This window comes from Lagopus muta, chromosome 25 (assembly GCF_023343835.1).
Source record: "Lagopus muta isolate bLagMut1 chromosome 25, bLagMut1 primary, whole genome shotgun sequence".
Classification (NCBI taxonomy): Eukaryota; Metazoa; Chordata; class Aves; order Galliformes; family Phasianidae; genus Lagopus; species Lagopus muta.
This window is the reverse complement of record NC_064457.1, coordinates 4,637,737-4,648,781: the sequence shown is the minus strand read 5'-3', so window position 1 is coordinate 4,648,781 and position 11,045 is coordinate 4,637,737. Positions and strand designations below refer to the sequence as shown.

The window sequence follows — 11,045 nt, the reverse complement described above, 5'->3', positions numbered from 1 at the left end:
CTGTCCATAGAGCCTTTGGAATCTTTGGAATTTGGGAGATATTGAAAACCCACCTGGATGCTTTCCTGTTTGACCTGATTTATGGAATGTGCTTTAGCATGGCAGTTGGACTAGATGATGTCCAGACATCCCTTTCAAACCCTACAATTCTGTAATTCTACCAGCCAACAAAAATACTTCATTGGCGTGCTTCTGGGGACTACTGGACTATGGACTACTCCTCATATGTCCCTGTGCTCTTTTTCTCCCTGCAGTCTCTCCCAGGTACAGCTTCAGCCTTCATCCATGTCCTGATACGACCAGTGTGTGCCATGCCCAGTACCTGCCATGCTGGCCTTGTGGCCTGATCCCGTTGGTCAAAAGCTGCAATGATGCAGTGCCAGAACTCCACTGTCATCACTGTGCCCTCTCCTGCGATAGTGGCCCTGTCTGCCCCCATCCACAGCTCTTTCCTGCACAACACTGTTGGCAGCATCCTTAGCAGTGATGGAGTTCTCATCAGCTCCGGGTGCTGTGGCCTCTCCTGCTTTTACAGATGCTATTTCAGCAGACAGGGCCCCACTGTGCTAAGGCCACTGATGAGGGCTAAGGCTAGGTCCTCTGGAAACCCAGAAGGTGTTGCCAAACAGAGGACTGAGATCCTGGCCACTGATGTCAGAAAGACGGAGTGTCCAGTGATCTCTTTGAAATACAGGACAGCTAGGGATTTGAGAGATAGATCACTCAATGGAGAAGCAATGGCTTCTCCAGCTACTTTCCACACCTGAGGCTTCCATTTCAGTGCATTCTTGAGTGTTTCTCCATGTGATGTTTGTAAGTCCTTATAGATGGCCTTTGGAGAAAACCATTGCTTTAGTGGGAATTAATTAGTGGGCACTCTATCACTCCCCTGGGCACTAGAGGGTGGAAGACACTGAAGAGATTCATCTTTCACGCACTGCCTCTTAAAGCTGAGGAAGAAATCCTTGGTTACTCTATAAGGAAAAACCATCAGTCCTTACCTCACTGTGTTATGTGAAAGGAAATATCTTTATGCAGGACACTTTCTCATCAGCCATGAGGGGTTTGTTAGAAATGTGAATGTCAAAGACAGCTGAGTCATCTGCCTCACCATGCAATCCTGAACTACAAAACTTTGGGTCTTTCTTTGCAGTGCTTCAAAGAATCCTTCATTAGAGGATGGGTATGGCAAAAAATCTTTAAATGAAAAGGTAGCACTGCAGAAAATCAAAACACACCCCATGTGATGACAAGGGATGGCATGTATTCCAGGTTAGCTTGTCAGAAAATTATTGCCTGTATCAAGGGTGTCTCTGGACCTGCAGCAGTAAGAGACCAGTATAAAAGGTAGCCCAGATCCCAGCTCTCCCATCCTCTTCTCTTGTCTCCTTCTCATTGGGAACCAGGTAAGTGTGAAGCCTTCTCTTCTTCTCTTGCAAAGTGTGATTTTTGCCTCAATAGGAATTAAATCAGATAGTGGAGGTTCTTGCTATGGGAGACCATGGAGGGGGCAAGGTGGGCATAGAGAATGGTTGGAGCAGCTCACATGGTTTTAGATTTATACAGCGTGTGAGAGTCTCCCTGGGTCACACTGCTCTTTGTAGGGCGATGGCACAATGAAGGGATGTGACCTGCTGTCCCAAGCTGCCTTCTCCATCCTTAGCAGTTTCCTTGGCTCCTTTGTGAGAGGCTATCCAGGCTGCCCCTCACGTATTCTCATTTCCTTCTACATTCTATCCCTCTCTCCCAGGTGTACCTCCAGTCCCAAGACATGTCCTGCTACACCCAGTGTGTGCCATGCCGGCCCTGCGGCCCGACCCCTCTGGCCAGCAGCTGCAATGAGCCCTGTGTCAGGCAGTGCCAGGACTCCACCATCGTCATTGAGCCCTCTCCCGTGGTGGTGACCCTGCCCGGACCCATCCTCAGCTCCTTCCCGCAGAACACCGTTGTGGGCTCCTCCACCTCCGCTGCTGTTGGCCGCATCCTCAGCTCTGAGGGCGTGCCCATCACCTCGGGGGGCTTTGACTTGTCCGGCTTGGGCAGCCGCTCCTGTGGCAGAAGGTGCCCGCCCTGCTGAAGCCGCTGGTCCCGGAGAAATTCTCCAGAAAACAGGAACATGGTGCTGGATCAACAAGACATCTTCAAGCCCCTGCATTCAGATTACCTGACCATCCTCAGCTACTCTAGGAAGTACTGGCAGGAAGAGGCATGCCTGGGCTTCCAGTAAAGCTGGCTCATGCCTCTGCTTCTGTACCTCTCCTCATCTACCTACCTCCTTCTCCAGTTTTTCTTTTTTCTTTCTTCATTTTTCTTTTCTTCCCCTGTGCCCCTCTGACATGTGAGGTTCCCCAGAACAATCTCATCCACTGTTGGAAAATAAGGCGTATGTCTTGCATGAACTCAGTCTTTGAACTTAAACATGGGATTAGGCAAATCCTGCACTGTGAAGCCTCCTCTGAGGGTGAACTCGTTTTCCTCTGTAAACATTCATTAAAGATTTCTGCATCTCATTTGAGCATTTGATGTTACTTTCCACTGCCTATGGCCTCCAGAACTGCCGAGAGAGAATGGCTCTGCTCCTGGCAGGTAAAAGATGAGAGGTTAAGGAGATCCTTCTCCATTCCCAGAAGAACGGCATGATGTGATACACTGCTTTCTTGGTCACTGTCCCCTGCAGCTGAAGAAGATACCCCTGTCTATGGCAGAACAAGTGGCTATTGGCCTTTGCCTTGCAGTGTTTCTGCCCACAACTACACTCTAAATTCCTGAAAAGGAATATCACAACCTGCTTTCTGCCTAGAGGAAAAGCTATCACTGTGTGGGATACTGTGTGACGTGCAAGACATCCTGCTGCCTCCGGCTTGGGCAGCTGCTCCTGTGGCAGAAGGTGCCCGCCCTGCTGGAGCCACTGGCCCTGGTCCTGGAGAAATTCGTCCATGAACCACGAACACGGTGCTGGATCAAGAAGGAATCTTTAAGCCACAGCTTTTCGAATACCTGACCACCCTCAACTACTCTAGAAAATACTTAAGGGATGAACCAAGCCTGGGCTTTCTAAGTATCTCGCTCACATCTTTTCTTCTATTCCTCTATCTACTTACATACCTGCCCCTCTTCTTGAAGTGAACTCATTTTCCTCTTTAAATATTCATTAAAGATTTCTCCATCTCAGTTTGAGCTTTTGATATTACTTCACACAGTGTATGGCCTCCAGACCTTTCCAGAAAAAATGGCTCTGCTCCCGTGGGTATGAGTGTTTAAGGATAACTTTTTCCATTCCTAGAAAAAATAGGAAATTCCAATGCATTGCAGAGGCTCCTCACTCATGCACCTTACCTTGCAGTTGTAGAAGATATCCCTGGTTACTGCAGAGCAAGAGGATATTGGCTTTTGCCTTGAGGTGTTTCCATCCTTAACTGCCTCCACAGTTTCTGGAAATGCAGAACACAACCTCTGCTGTGCTCACAGGAAAAGCCATGAGTGTGAGGCCATGGGGGATGCCACTCTACAGACTCTTAGGAACAGGGCTCCTACTGCTCTCATCTGCATCACTGGGAAATGAGGAAAGGATAGAAGATGGAGTAGAACTTTCCGGTCTCTGGGAGTGTACAACACAGCTTGTGTTGTCATTTATGCCATCTTGCTCACCTCAAACATAGCTATCTCACATTGGCCTCAGTGAATCACTGCTGCGGGTGCAGTGCTCGTTTCTGTCTAGAGCTCAGGGCGGGGGCGGCGCACCCTGGTCAGGATGGAGTTTGGCGGCCATGCAGGCAGCGCCCCCTGCGGGCCCGGACGGCACTGTGCCCCCGCCCCGCCCCAAGCGGTTCGTGCCCGGCCGCAGCCCCGGCTTCGCTTCCCGTGTGCCCACGGCGCAGTAATACAGCGCCGCGTCCCCGAGCCGGGGCCGGGCGAGACGCAGGGCGCTGGAGCGGCGGTCTGCCGACACCCACAGCTGCCCCTCCGGGTCCAGCACCTGCTTGTAGCCTTTTAAAGCGCTGACGAGGAATGAGGGGGCTCGGCCCGGGAGCTGACGATACCAGTGGATGTAGCTGCCTTGTATGTTGGGGTGTGAGCAGGTGATGTTGATGCCGGTGCCCTCGCTGGTCTCTGTCGCCGGCTCCTGCTGCACCTGGGCTCTGCTCACAGCCACTGCCGAGATGAAAAGAATAAACAAAGTCAGAAAATCCCTTTCCTCCTAATGTTACAGGGATCCAATCCAGGAGGTGAATGGAATGAGAGCAAAAGGCAGCAGCGAGGGGAGTGATTTTTAAAGGAATGGAACAGCGCAGGGAGAGAGGCCGGTCTGAAGGGATAGGTATATTGGGCAGGAAGCAGTCGGGACTAGAGAGTGGCGAGAGATCTGAAAGAAGCCGGAGAGACAGAGGCGAGGCCGGCGCCAGCCCCCGCAGTCCGGCCCCGCCGGCGGCAGCCCCGCGCACCCAGCAGCACCGCGGCCAGCCCCGCCAGCTCCGCGGCCCGGCACTGCCGCATCCCGCCGCTCCGCTGCCCCCGCCAGCCCCGGCTCTGCTCCGCCCGCGCCGCCTCCTCCCCGCCGCCAGCTCCGCCCCGGGGCTGCGCCCTGCGGCAGAGTCACTCGGGCTTGCTCAGCGCTGCCAGTGCTGGGCGCCAGTGCGTGTGTGGGTAGCGGGGCGCGGGTTGCTGGGAGCTAAGCATCTTTTTCTTGGGATCCTACAGGGACAGAGACTCCGTCACTTGCCTTGGCAGCCTGTTCCAATAAGTCACTACCTTTCCTGAGAATAATTTTTTCCCAGTTGCAACCTGAACCTTCCCTGTGAAGGAAAAACAAAGATAAAGAGTCCCTGCAAATAAAATTTGGAAAGAACAAAGTAAGGATTGGGGTTCCTGCAAAACAAGATAGAGGTTAGAAGAAATGTTTTGGTCAGAAGGATCTGGTTAAACTAACTTATTTTGCAAGCATATGGCAGGACGTGCTAGCTTAGCACCTGCAAGTAAATCTTGTTTACTGAAGAGAAAAAAGATTGATAGAATTTACAGGATACAAATATAGTCCTAGTTCGGTGAAACAACAAACTCTGAATCCAGATTATAATGTATGCATAAACAAAGGAAATGAAGGGGAGCAGCTGCTGGGGGTGGATGAGCATTGATAGGTGAACAGAGAATGATGTGAACCCCAAGTACTTTGGTGAATGGGAAAGGGCCTTCCAGTGTCAGAGTACAGGGATAAAAGAAGGCCTGTCCCACAGGGGTATGGGATCTCTCTGTCCCAGCAGAGTCTCCCTTTATTTGAATGAAGAGACTGAAGTCTCTCCTCTGTCTCTTTTTTTAATAAAGATGATTGAGCAAGCTTATTGTAGCAGAAGTTTTCCTAACACCTCAAGCAACTTAAAGCCACTGTGTTACTGCTAGTTACATAGGAGAAGACGCCAATCCTCACCTCACTACAGCTTCTTTTAAGGCAGTTGTAAAGAGCAATAAGGTCTTTCCTGAGCCTCCTTTTCTCCAGACTAAACAGTTCCAGTTCCCACAGTTGCTCCTCGTAAGACTTGTGCTCCAGGTACTTTACCAGTTCTGTTGCCCTTCTTTGAGCGCATTCCAGGGCTTCAATGTTTTTCTTGTAGGGAGGGGCCCAAAATGGAACACAGTACTCTGGGTACAGCCCCATCATTGCTGACTACATAGGAACAATCACTTCCCTCATTCTGCTGGCTACACTCTTTCTGAAATAAGCCAGGATGCCAGCTTCTTGGCCAGCTGAACACTCTTCTGGCTTGTGTTCAGTCATGTGTCAAGCAATACTAGCAGATCCTTTTTGTCCACTTAGTTTTCCAGCCACTCCATCGCCAGCCTGTAGTGACGCAGGGGTTTTTTGTGGCCAGAGTGCAGGACTCAGCACTTGGTCTTGTTAATACTCATACAAATAGCCTCAGCCCTTAGATCCATCCTCTTACATTCCCTCTGTAGGACCTTTCTACTCACAGGCAATTGAACACTTCCCCCAACTCAGTATCATTTGCAAACTTACTGTGGGTGCAATCCATCCCCTCATCCATATAACAAATATATTTAACAGAGCAGGCCCCAGTACTGACTCCTTGGGAACACCACTTGTGACCAATCGTCAGCTGGATTTAGCTCCATTCACCACTATTCTCTGGGTCCCACCCTCCAGCCAGTTTTTTTTAACCCAGGGAAGAGTACACTTCTCCAAGCCATTGGCTGCCTTCCTCTGTGGGAAAATACTGTGGAAGACAGTGTCAAAGGCCTTTCTGGGTAGACTGCATCTCATCCACTTGGCTGGTCAGCTGGTCATAGAAGGAGATCAGGAGCAGGACCTGCCTTTTTTGAGCCCATGCTGGCACATGCAACATGGTCACAGTCAAAATAATCTTTTTCTTGGCCTTCCCTGACCATACCAAGGTCAGGCTGAAAGATCTGTAGTTACCCAGATCCTTCTTCCAACCTTTCTTACAGAAGGTTGTCACATGGACAAGCTTCCAGTCATCTGCCCTCCATTGCAGCATTCCAGTGAAAAGAACAATCCCACCACACTTTAGAGATAACAACCAAGCCACGTTTCTCTTGTCACACCATGGTTTCAAGCTCCTCATATGTATTACTCATGCTGAGTGCATTAGTGTAGATGCACTTCAGCTGAACTAGCAGGTTCACCCTTGAATGTTGCTCCTAGACTCTTCCCTAAAAGCTTCCCTAAAAGCCTGATTTTATTCCTTTCCTCCTTCCTGATGCTGGCAAAATGCTTCTGAATGGCAGAATCCACAAAACTGAGAAGGCAATAACTCTAAAATGCAAAGGAAGAAAGAAACAGCTGCTAGGATAGTGGTATGGGTGACAATGAAAATTAAAGAGTTGGGTTGAAACCTTTTGTGTCATGGACATCCAGTTCTTGGCAGTGGAAGAGAGGAAGAAGAAGAATCAAAGATGAAGATTTGTAGGTCGCATTCCTGAGAAATATCAGTAATGCTCCTATCTGCCCACAGACTACCAACAAAGACTTTGCTGGAGCTCCCCTGGATATGGGACTTTGTGCTTAGGCTGCAGGGCAAGTTACAACAGAAGACTTTGCTGTAAAGATGTTATCTGTCTTTCTCTGTGTTGATGGAACAGGTGAACATACATAGATACACACAAGCTCCCGGTGGAGCAGGAGAAAAGGCTGAGAGAATAGTATGAGGCTTTTGCACAGGGGAACTCTTGCAGCTCTGCACAGATCTGTACTTCCCAGAGAACCTGGGATTCTTCCAAGCATCCTTTGGGGAATAGGATGTACTATATCGTGGGGGGGATATAAGCCCATGGCCAGCTCTTGACCCACCTTGTCATGACCAGAGCACCCAGGCAGCACGGCTGAGGGATTCTAAACAGAAGTATAGCAGAAGCTAGAGGAATCCGGTCTGGAATGTGAGTGCTGGGCACCTCTTCATGGGCTTTGTCTGCTGAAAGCTGTTCTCTTCCCATCCTACTGCTCAGGATAGGCATGTGTGCAGAGAGCTGGGGAAGAGCTGTGAAAGCTCCTTTGGTGAAGGAGAAAGCAGCTGCCTGCATGCAGCATCCCCAGCCACCATGCGGCAAGAAGGGTAGGCAGGAGGGCAGCAGAATGGAACAGGATGGGATGGAGTATACAGTGTTGCTGAGCCCTGGTACAATGGCTGTGCCCAACACAGGTCAGAGCAGGATGAGCCACCGCACAAATCAGCCAGTACTGCCGCAGCTCCAGGAAGCTGGCCACAGGAAAAGGTCATGGGCTGCAGTCTGAGCACCAGCTCACAAAAATATGAATGGAATTCTCAAAAAATCTGCACCCACCATTTGCACAAAGCATGCAGACAGAAGCATATCCTAATATTCCTGTATATGTTAATGACATTGTGTGGTACTCAGAGAGGCTGCACAGAGAAGGAAGATGTACTGAGAAGCTTGAAGACACTGTAGATACTGATGCTGACAACGTATGTCTGCTCTGCTAGGTCTTCCATTTAAGACTTAAAAAGCATGTACCTTATCTTGAAGAACTGCAAAAAGGCTTGCAGCAGCTGCCTGCATGCAGCAGGTGCAAGACAGATCTAGACATGGCCTTGACTGAAGGATGAATGTCTACAGTGTGCCCCACCTTCCAGTGCCCAGGGGAGTGATGGATCTATGCTAATTTCTTCAAAGTAGTTGTTTCCTCACCTGATCAGTTTAAAAAGAAGAAGTTAAGCACAGAAGGACACAATAAGAGTTTCATCAAATGTTTAATGAGTCTAAAGAGAGAAATAATGTCAGTCCACGTGGAGACCCTGAATGCAGGGAGCAGCAGGAGCAGACAATAATCTGTTGCCCTTTCCCCATGGCAGAGCTGCCACAGAGTATCCATCTAACTGCTCATCAAACCAGAGACACTACTAGGTCACTCAGTTGGTTTCAGGGGACTTCACAGAGAGTTTTGGGGATAAGTAGAAAACAACAAAGGAAAGAGATAGGAAGAATAAGTGGAAGAGAGTATTGGAAGACTTTGGCCACGTTGTCAGAGAAGCCAGGCTGGCACTTCTGTCTGTCCTGACAGGGTAAGCTCCCATAACACTATTCCAGCAAGTGTTACTTTCTTCATTTGCCTTTTGGACTAGCTTCAAATTTTTGTGTATTCTGGTATCCAGAACAATTTGACCATTATCAAGAGGAGAAAGTACACCCAAGAGAAAGTCTGCCAATCCAACTCAGACATCAGTTTTAGATGTCAGTTAATTCTATCTGAGAAGCATCTGTCAGAGCTGAGGTGAGAAGTGGCAGAATGGCTCAAGCCCAGGCAAGACGTATCAGTTAAATGTCAGAAAACTCCATTCAGCGACTGTCCAGGACTTCCATGGAGCCTGGCCAGGCAATGTGGATAACGGGAGGTCTGCAAATGTACAGGGACACATGCAGCAGAGCTGGGACAAGGCTGCTCTAGATGAGGCCTTCACTGAAGGCTGAATGTCTTATGGGTCTAGCCTGAAGCAGGCCACACAGTGACATTAATTATTCTAGCTGAAAGTTTGGTAAGAAGACCATTAAGGCAACCTTTCAAATGAAAACAGTGTGAGAGTCTGGGATGTAATGCGCTGCTTTGTCTCTGCTCTCTCTCCCAACAGGTGCCCCTTCAGCCCGATGATTAGTCCTGCTGTAAGCGGGGCCTGTCATGCCAGCCCTGCGGCCAGACCCCTCTGTCCAGCAGCAGCAGTGACCCCTAGGTCAGACAGTGCCAGGACTCCACCGTCATCCCTGAGCCGTCTTCTGGGCTGGCGACCCTGCCAGAACCAATCCTCAAAGCACCCCTGTGGGATCTTCAACCTCCGCACCTGTTTAGAATCCCTCCGCCTGGTACCCCTGTGCTCTGGCTGAATACTCCATTCAGCGACTGTCCAGGACTTCCACGGAGCCTGGCCAGGCCATGTGGATAACGGGAGGTCTGCAAATGTACAGGGACACGTGCAGCAGAGCTGGGACAAGGCTGCTCTAGATGAGGCCTTCACTGAAGGCTGAATGTCTACAGTTGCCTCCCCAACCCCCCACTTCCCCACCTGCCACCCCACTAGTAGGGAAGTTAGAGACTTGTGCTTCATTGTTTCAGAGCAAGAATTTTCTCATCTGGCCATAGTAGGCAGAAGAAGGACAAACCATACAGGGATGCAATGAAGGTTGCAGCAAATGTTTAATGAGCCTAAGGAGGGAATTGATGTGAGTTGAAGTGGAGATCCCAAGGGCAGAGAGCAGCAGAAGCAGACTGGAATCTGTTCCCCTTTTCCTATGGCAGAAGTGCCATGGGACACCCACCTAAATGCCCCTCAGAGGAGAGAGGCCAGCAGGTCCCTAGGACCTTCCCAGAGAGTTCTGGGGAGAGCAACAGAGAACAAAGAGAAGGGTGAGAAAGAATGAGGGGAAGAGAATATTGGTAGACATCGGCCGTGTTGTCAGAGATGCCGTCCTGGCCCCTGCTGTCCTGAGAGAGCAAGCCAGACGTGGTCATCTACACTGAAAACAGTGGCAGAAAGTCTGTTCTCCTGTCCAGCACCGTGTCGTGAGATTGTGGGGGACCTTGACTGGGAGCAGTGCCCAGCACCTTTAGTTGCACCTTCTGCCACAGTAGCGGTTGGAAATGCAGGAGAGGTCAAAGCCCCCCGAGGTGATGGGCACTCCCTGGCAGCTGAGGATGCTGCCAACAGCAGCGGAGGTGGAGGAGCCCACGGCGGTGTTCTGCGGGAAGGAGCTGAGGATGGGTCCGGGCAGGGTCACCACCACGGGAGAGGGCTCAATGACGATGGTGGAGGGCTGGCACTGCCTGACACAGGGCTCATTGCAGCTGCTGGCCAGAGGAGTGGGGCCGCAGGGCCGGCATGGCACGCACGGGTCGCAGCAGGACATGTCTTTGGGTTGGCAGTGCACCTGTTGGGAGAGAGGGCCGAGTGGAGAAAATAGAGAGTCAGGAGGAGGCTGCCATCCCACCAAGAGGGAATCATGCCCATGCAGTCCTGGGAGTTGGGAGCTGTGCACGGATGATCATCGGCTTCCTGGTCTGCTCCTGCCAGGTCCCAGAAAGAAGCACCCGGTGCCTATCAAGCTACTTCTTAGATCCTCGCCCAGAAGCCCCGCAGTGCAGTCCCAGCTACCGTCCAGGACCAACCTTCTGCCCACTTCCCTTTCCCACGACCAGCAGCTGCAAGCTTTGTCATGGTACAGAGCTGGTAGCACATGAGAGGTCTATAGACCTCAGGCCTCCTGATGAAGAGAGAGAGAGAGAGAGACAGGAAGGGGGCTCGCACTCACCTGGTTCCCAGGAAGAAAGAGGCAAGAGAAGCGAATGAGAGAGTAAGGAACTGGGCTGTCTTTTATAGTGGACCGAAGCTGACCCATATCCAGAGACATCACTTACAGTAGTGATTATTTTCTGACAAGCGCCTCTTGAATGCCAAACATCCTAGCTAATGATATGGCCAGTGTGCTGGCTTCCTGCGCAGCACTGTTGTGTTTCCAGCTTTGTTTAATTTCCATGCCACGCTGAAGGCATCTTTTGAGAGTAATGA

At 50.5% G+C, this 11,045-nt stretch overlaps 2 protein-coding genes and 1 gene segment (V, D, J or C); 1 reads left to right on the top strand and 2 right to left on the bottom strand.

Annotated features, from left to right (window-relative positions):
• The first annotated feature begins 1,457 nt into the window (after positions 1–1,457).
• LOC125684523 (feather keratin Cos1-1/Cos1-3/Cos2-1-like) lies at positions 1,458–2,305 on the top strand. The gene has a single exon (XM_048926712.1). It carries the CDS (start codon positions 1,772–1,774, stop codon positions 2,075–2,077), a length of 306 nt encoding a protein of 101 aa, XP_048782669.1. The 5' UTR covers positions 1,458–1,771; the 3' UTR covers positions 2,078–2,305.
• Positions 2,306–3,721: 1,416 nt separating this feature from the next.
• Positions 3,722–4,494, bottom strand: LOC125684390 (T cell receptor alpha variable 4-like). The segment is given in 2 exon segments: positions 3,722–4,152; positions 4,443–4,494. Coding segments are annotated over 2 exon segments (483 nt in total).
• A 5,592-nt stretch (positions 4,495–10,086) lies between these two features.
• LOC125684547 (feather keratin Cos1-1/Cos1-3/Cos2-1-like) lies at positions 10,087–10,887 on the bottom strand. The gene is made up of 2 exons (XM_048926746.1): positions 10,789–10,887; positions 10,087–10,407 (listed from the first exon to the last, which is right to left on the bottom strand). Exons 1-2 carry the CDS (start codon positions 10,885–10,887, stop codon positions 10,087–10,089), a joined length of 420 nt encoding a protein of 139 aa, XP_048782703.1.
• Between the last annotated feature and the right edge of the window lie 158 nt (positions 10,888–11,045).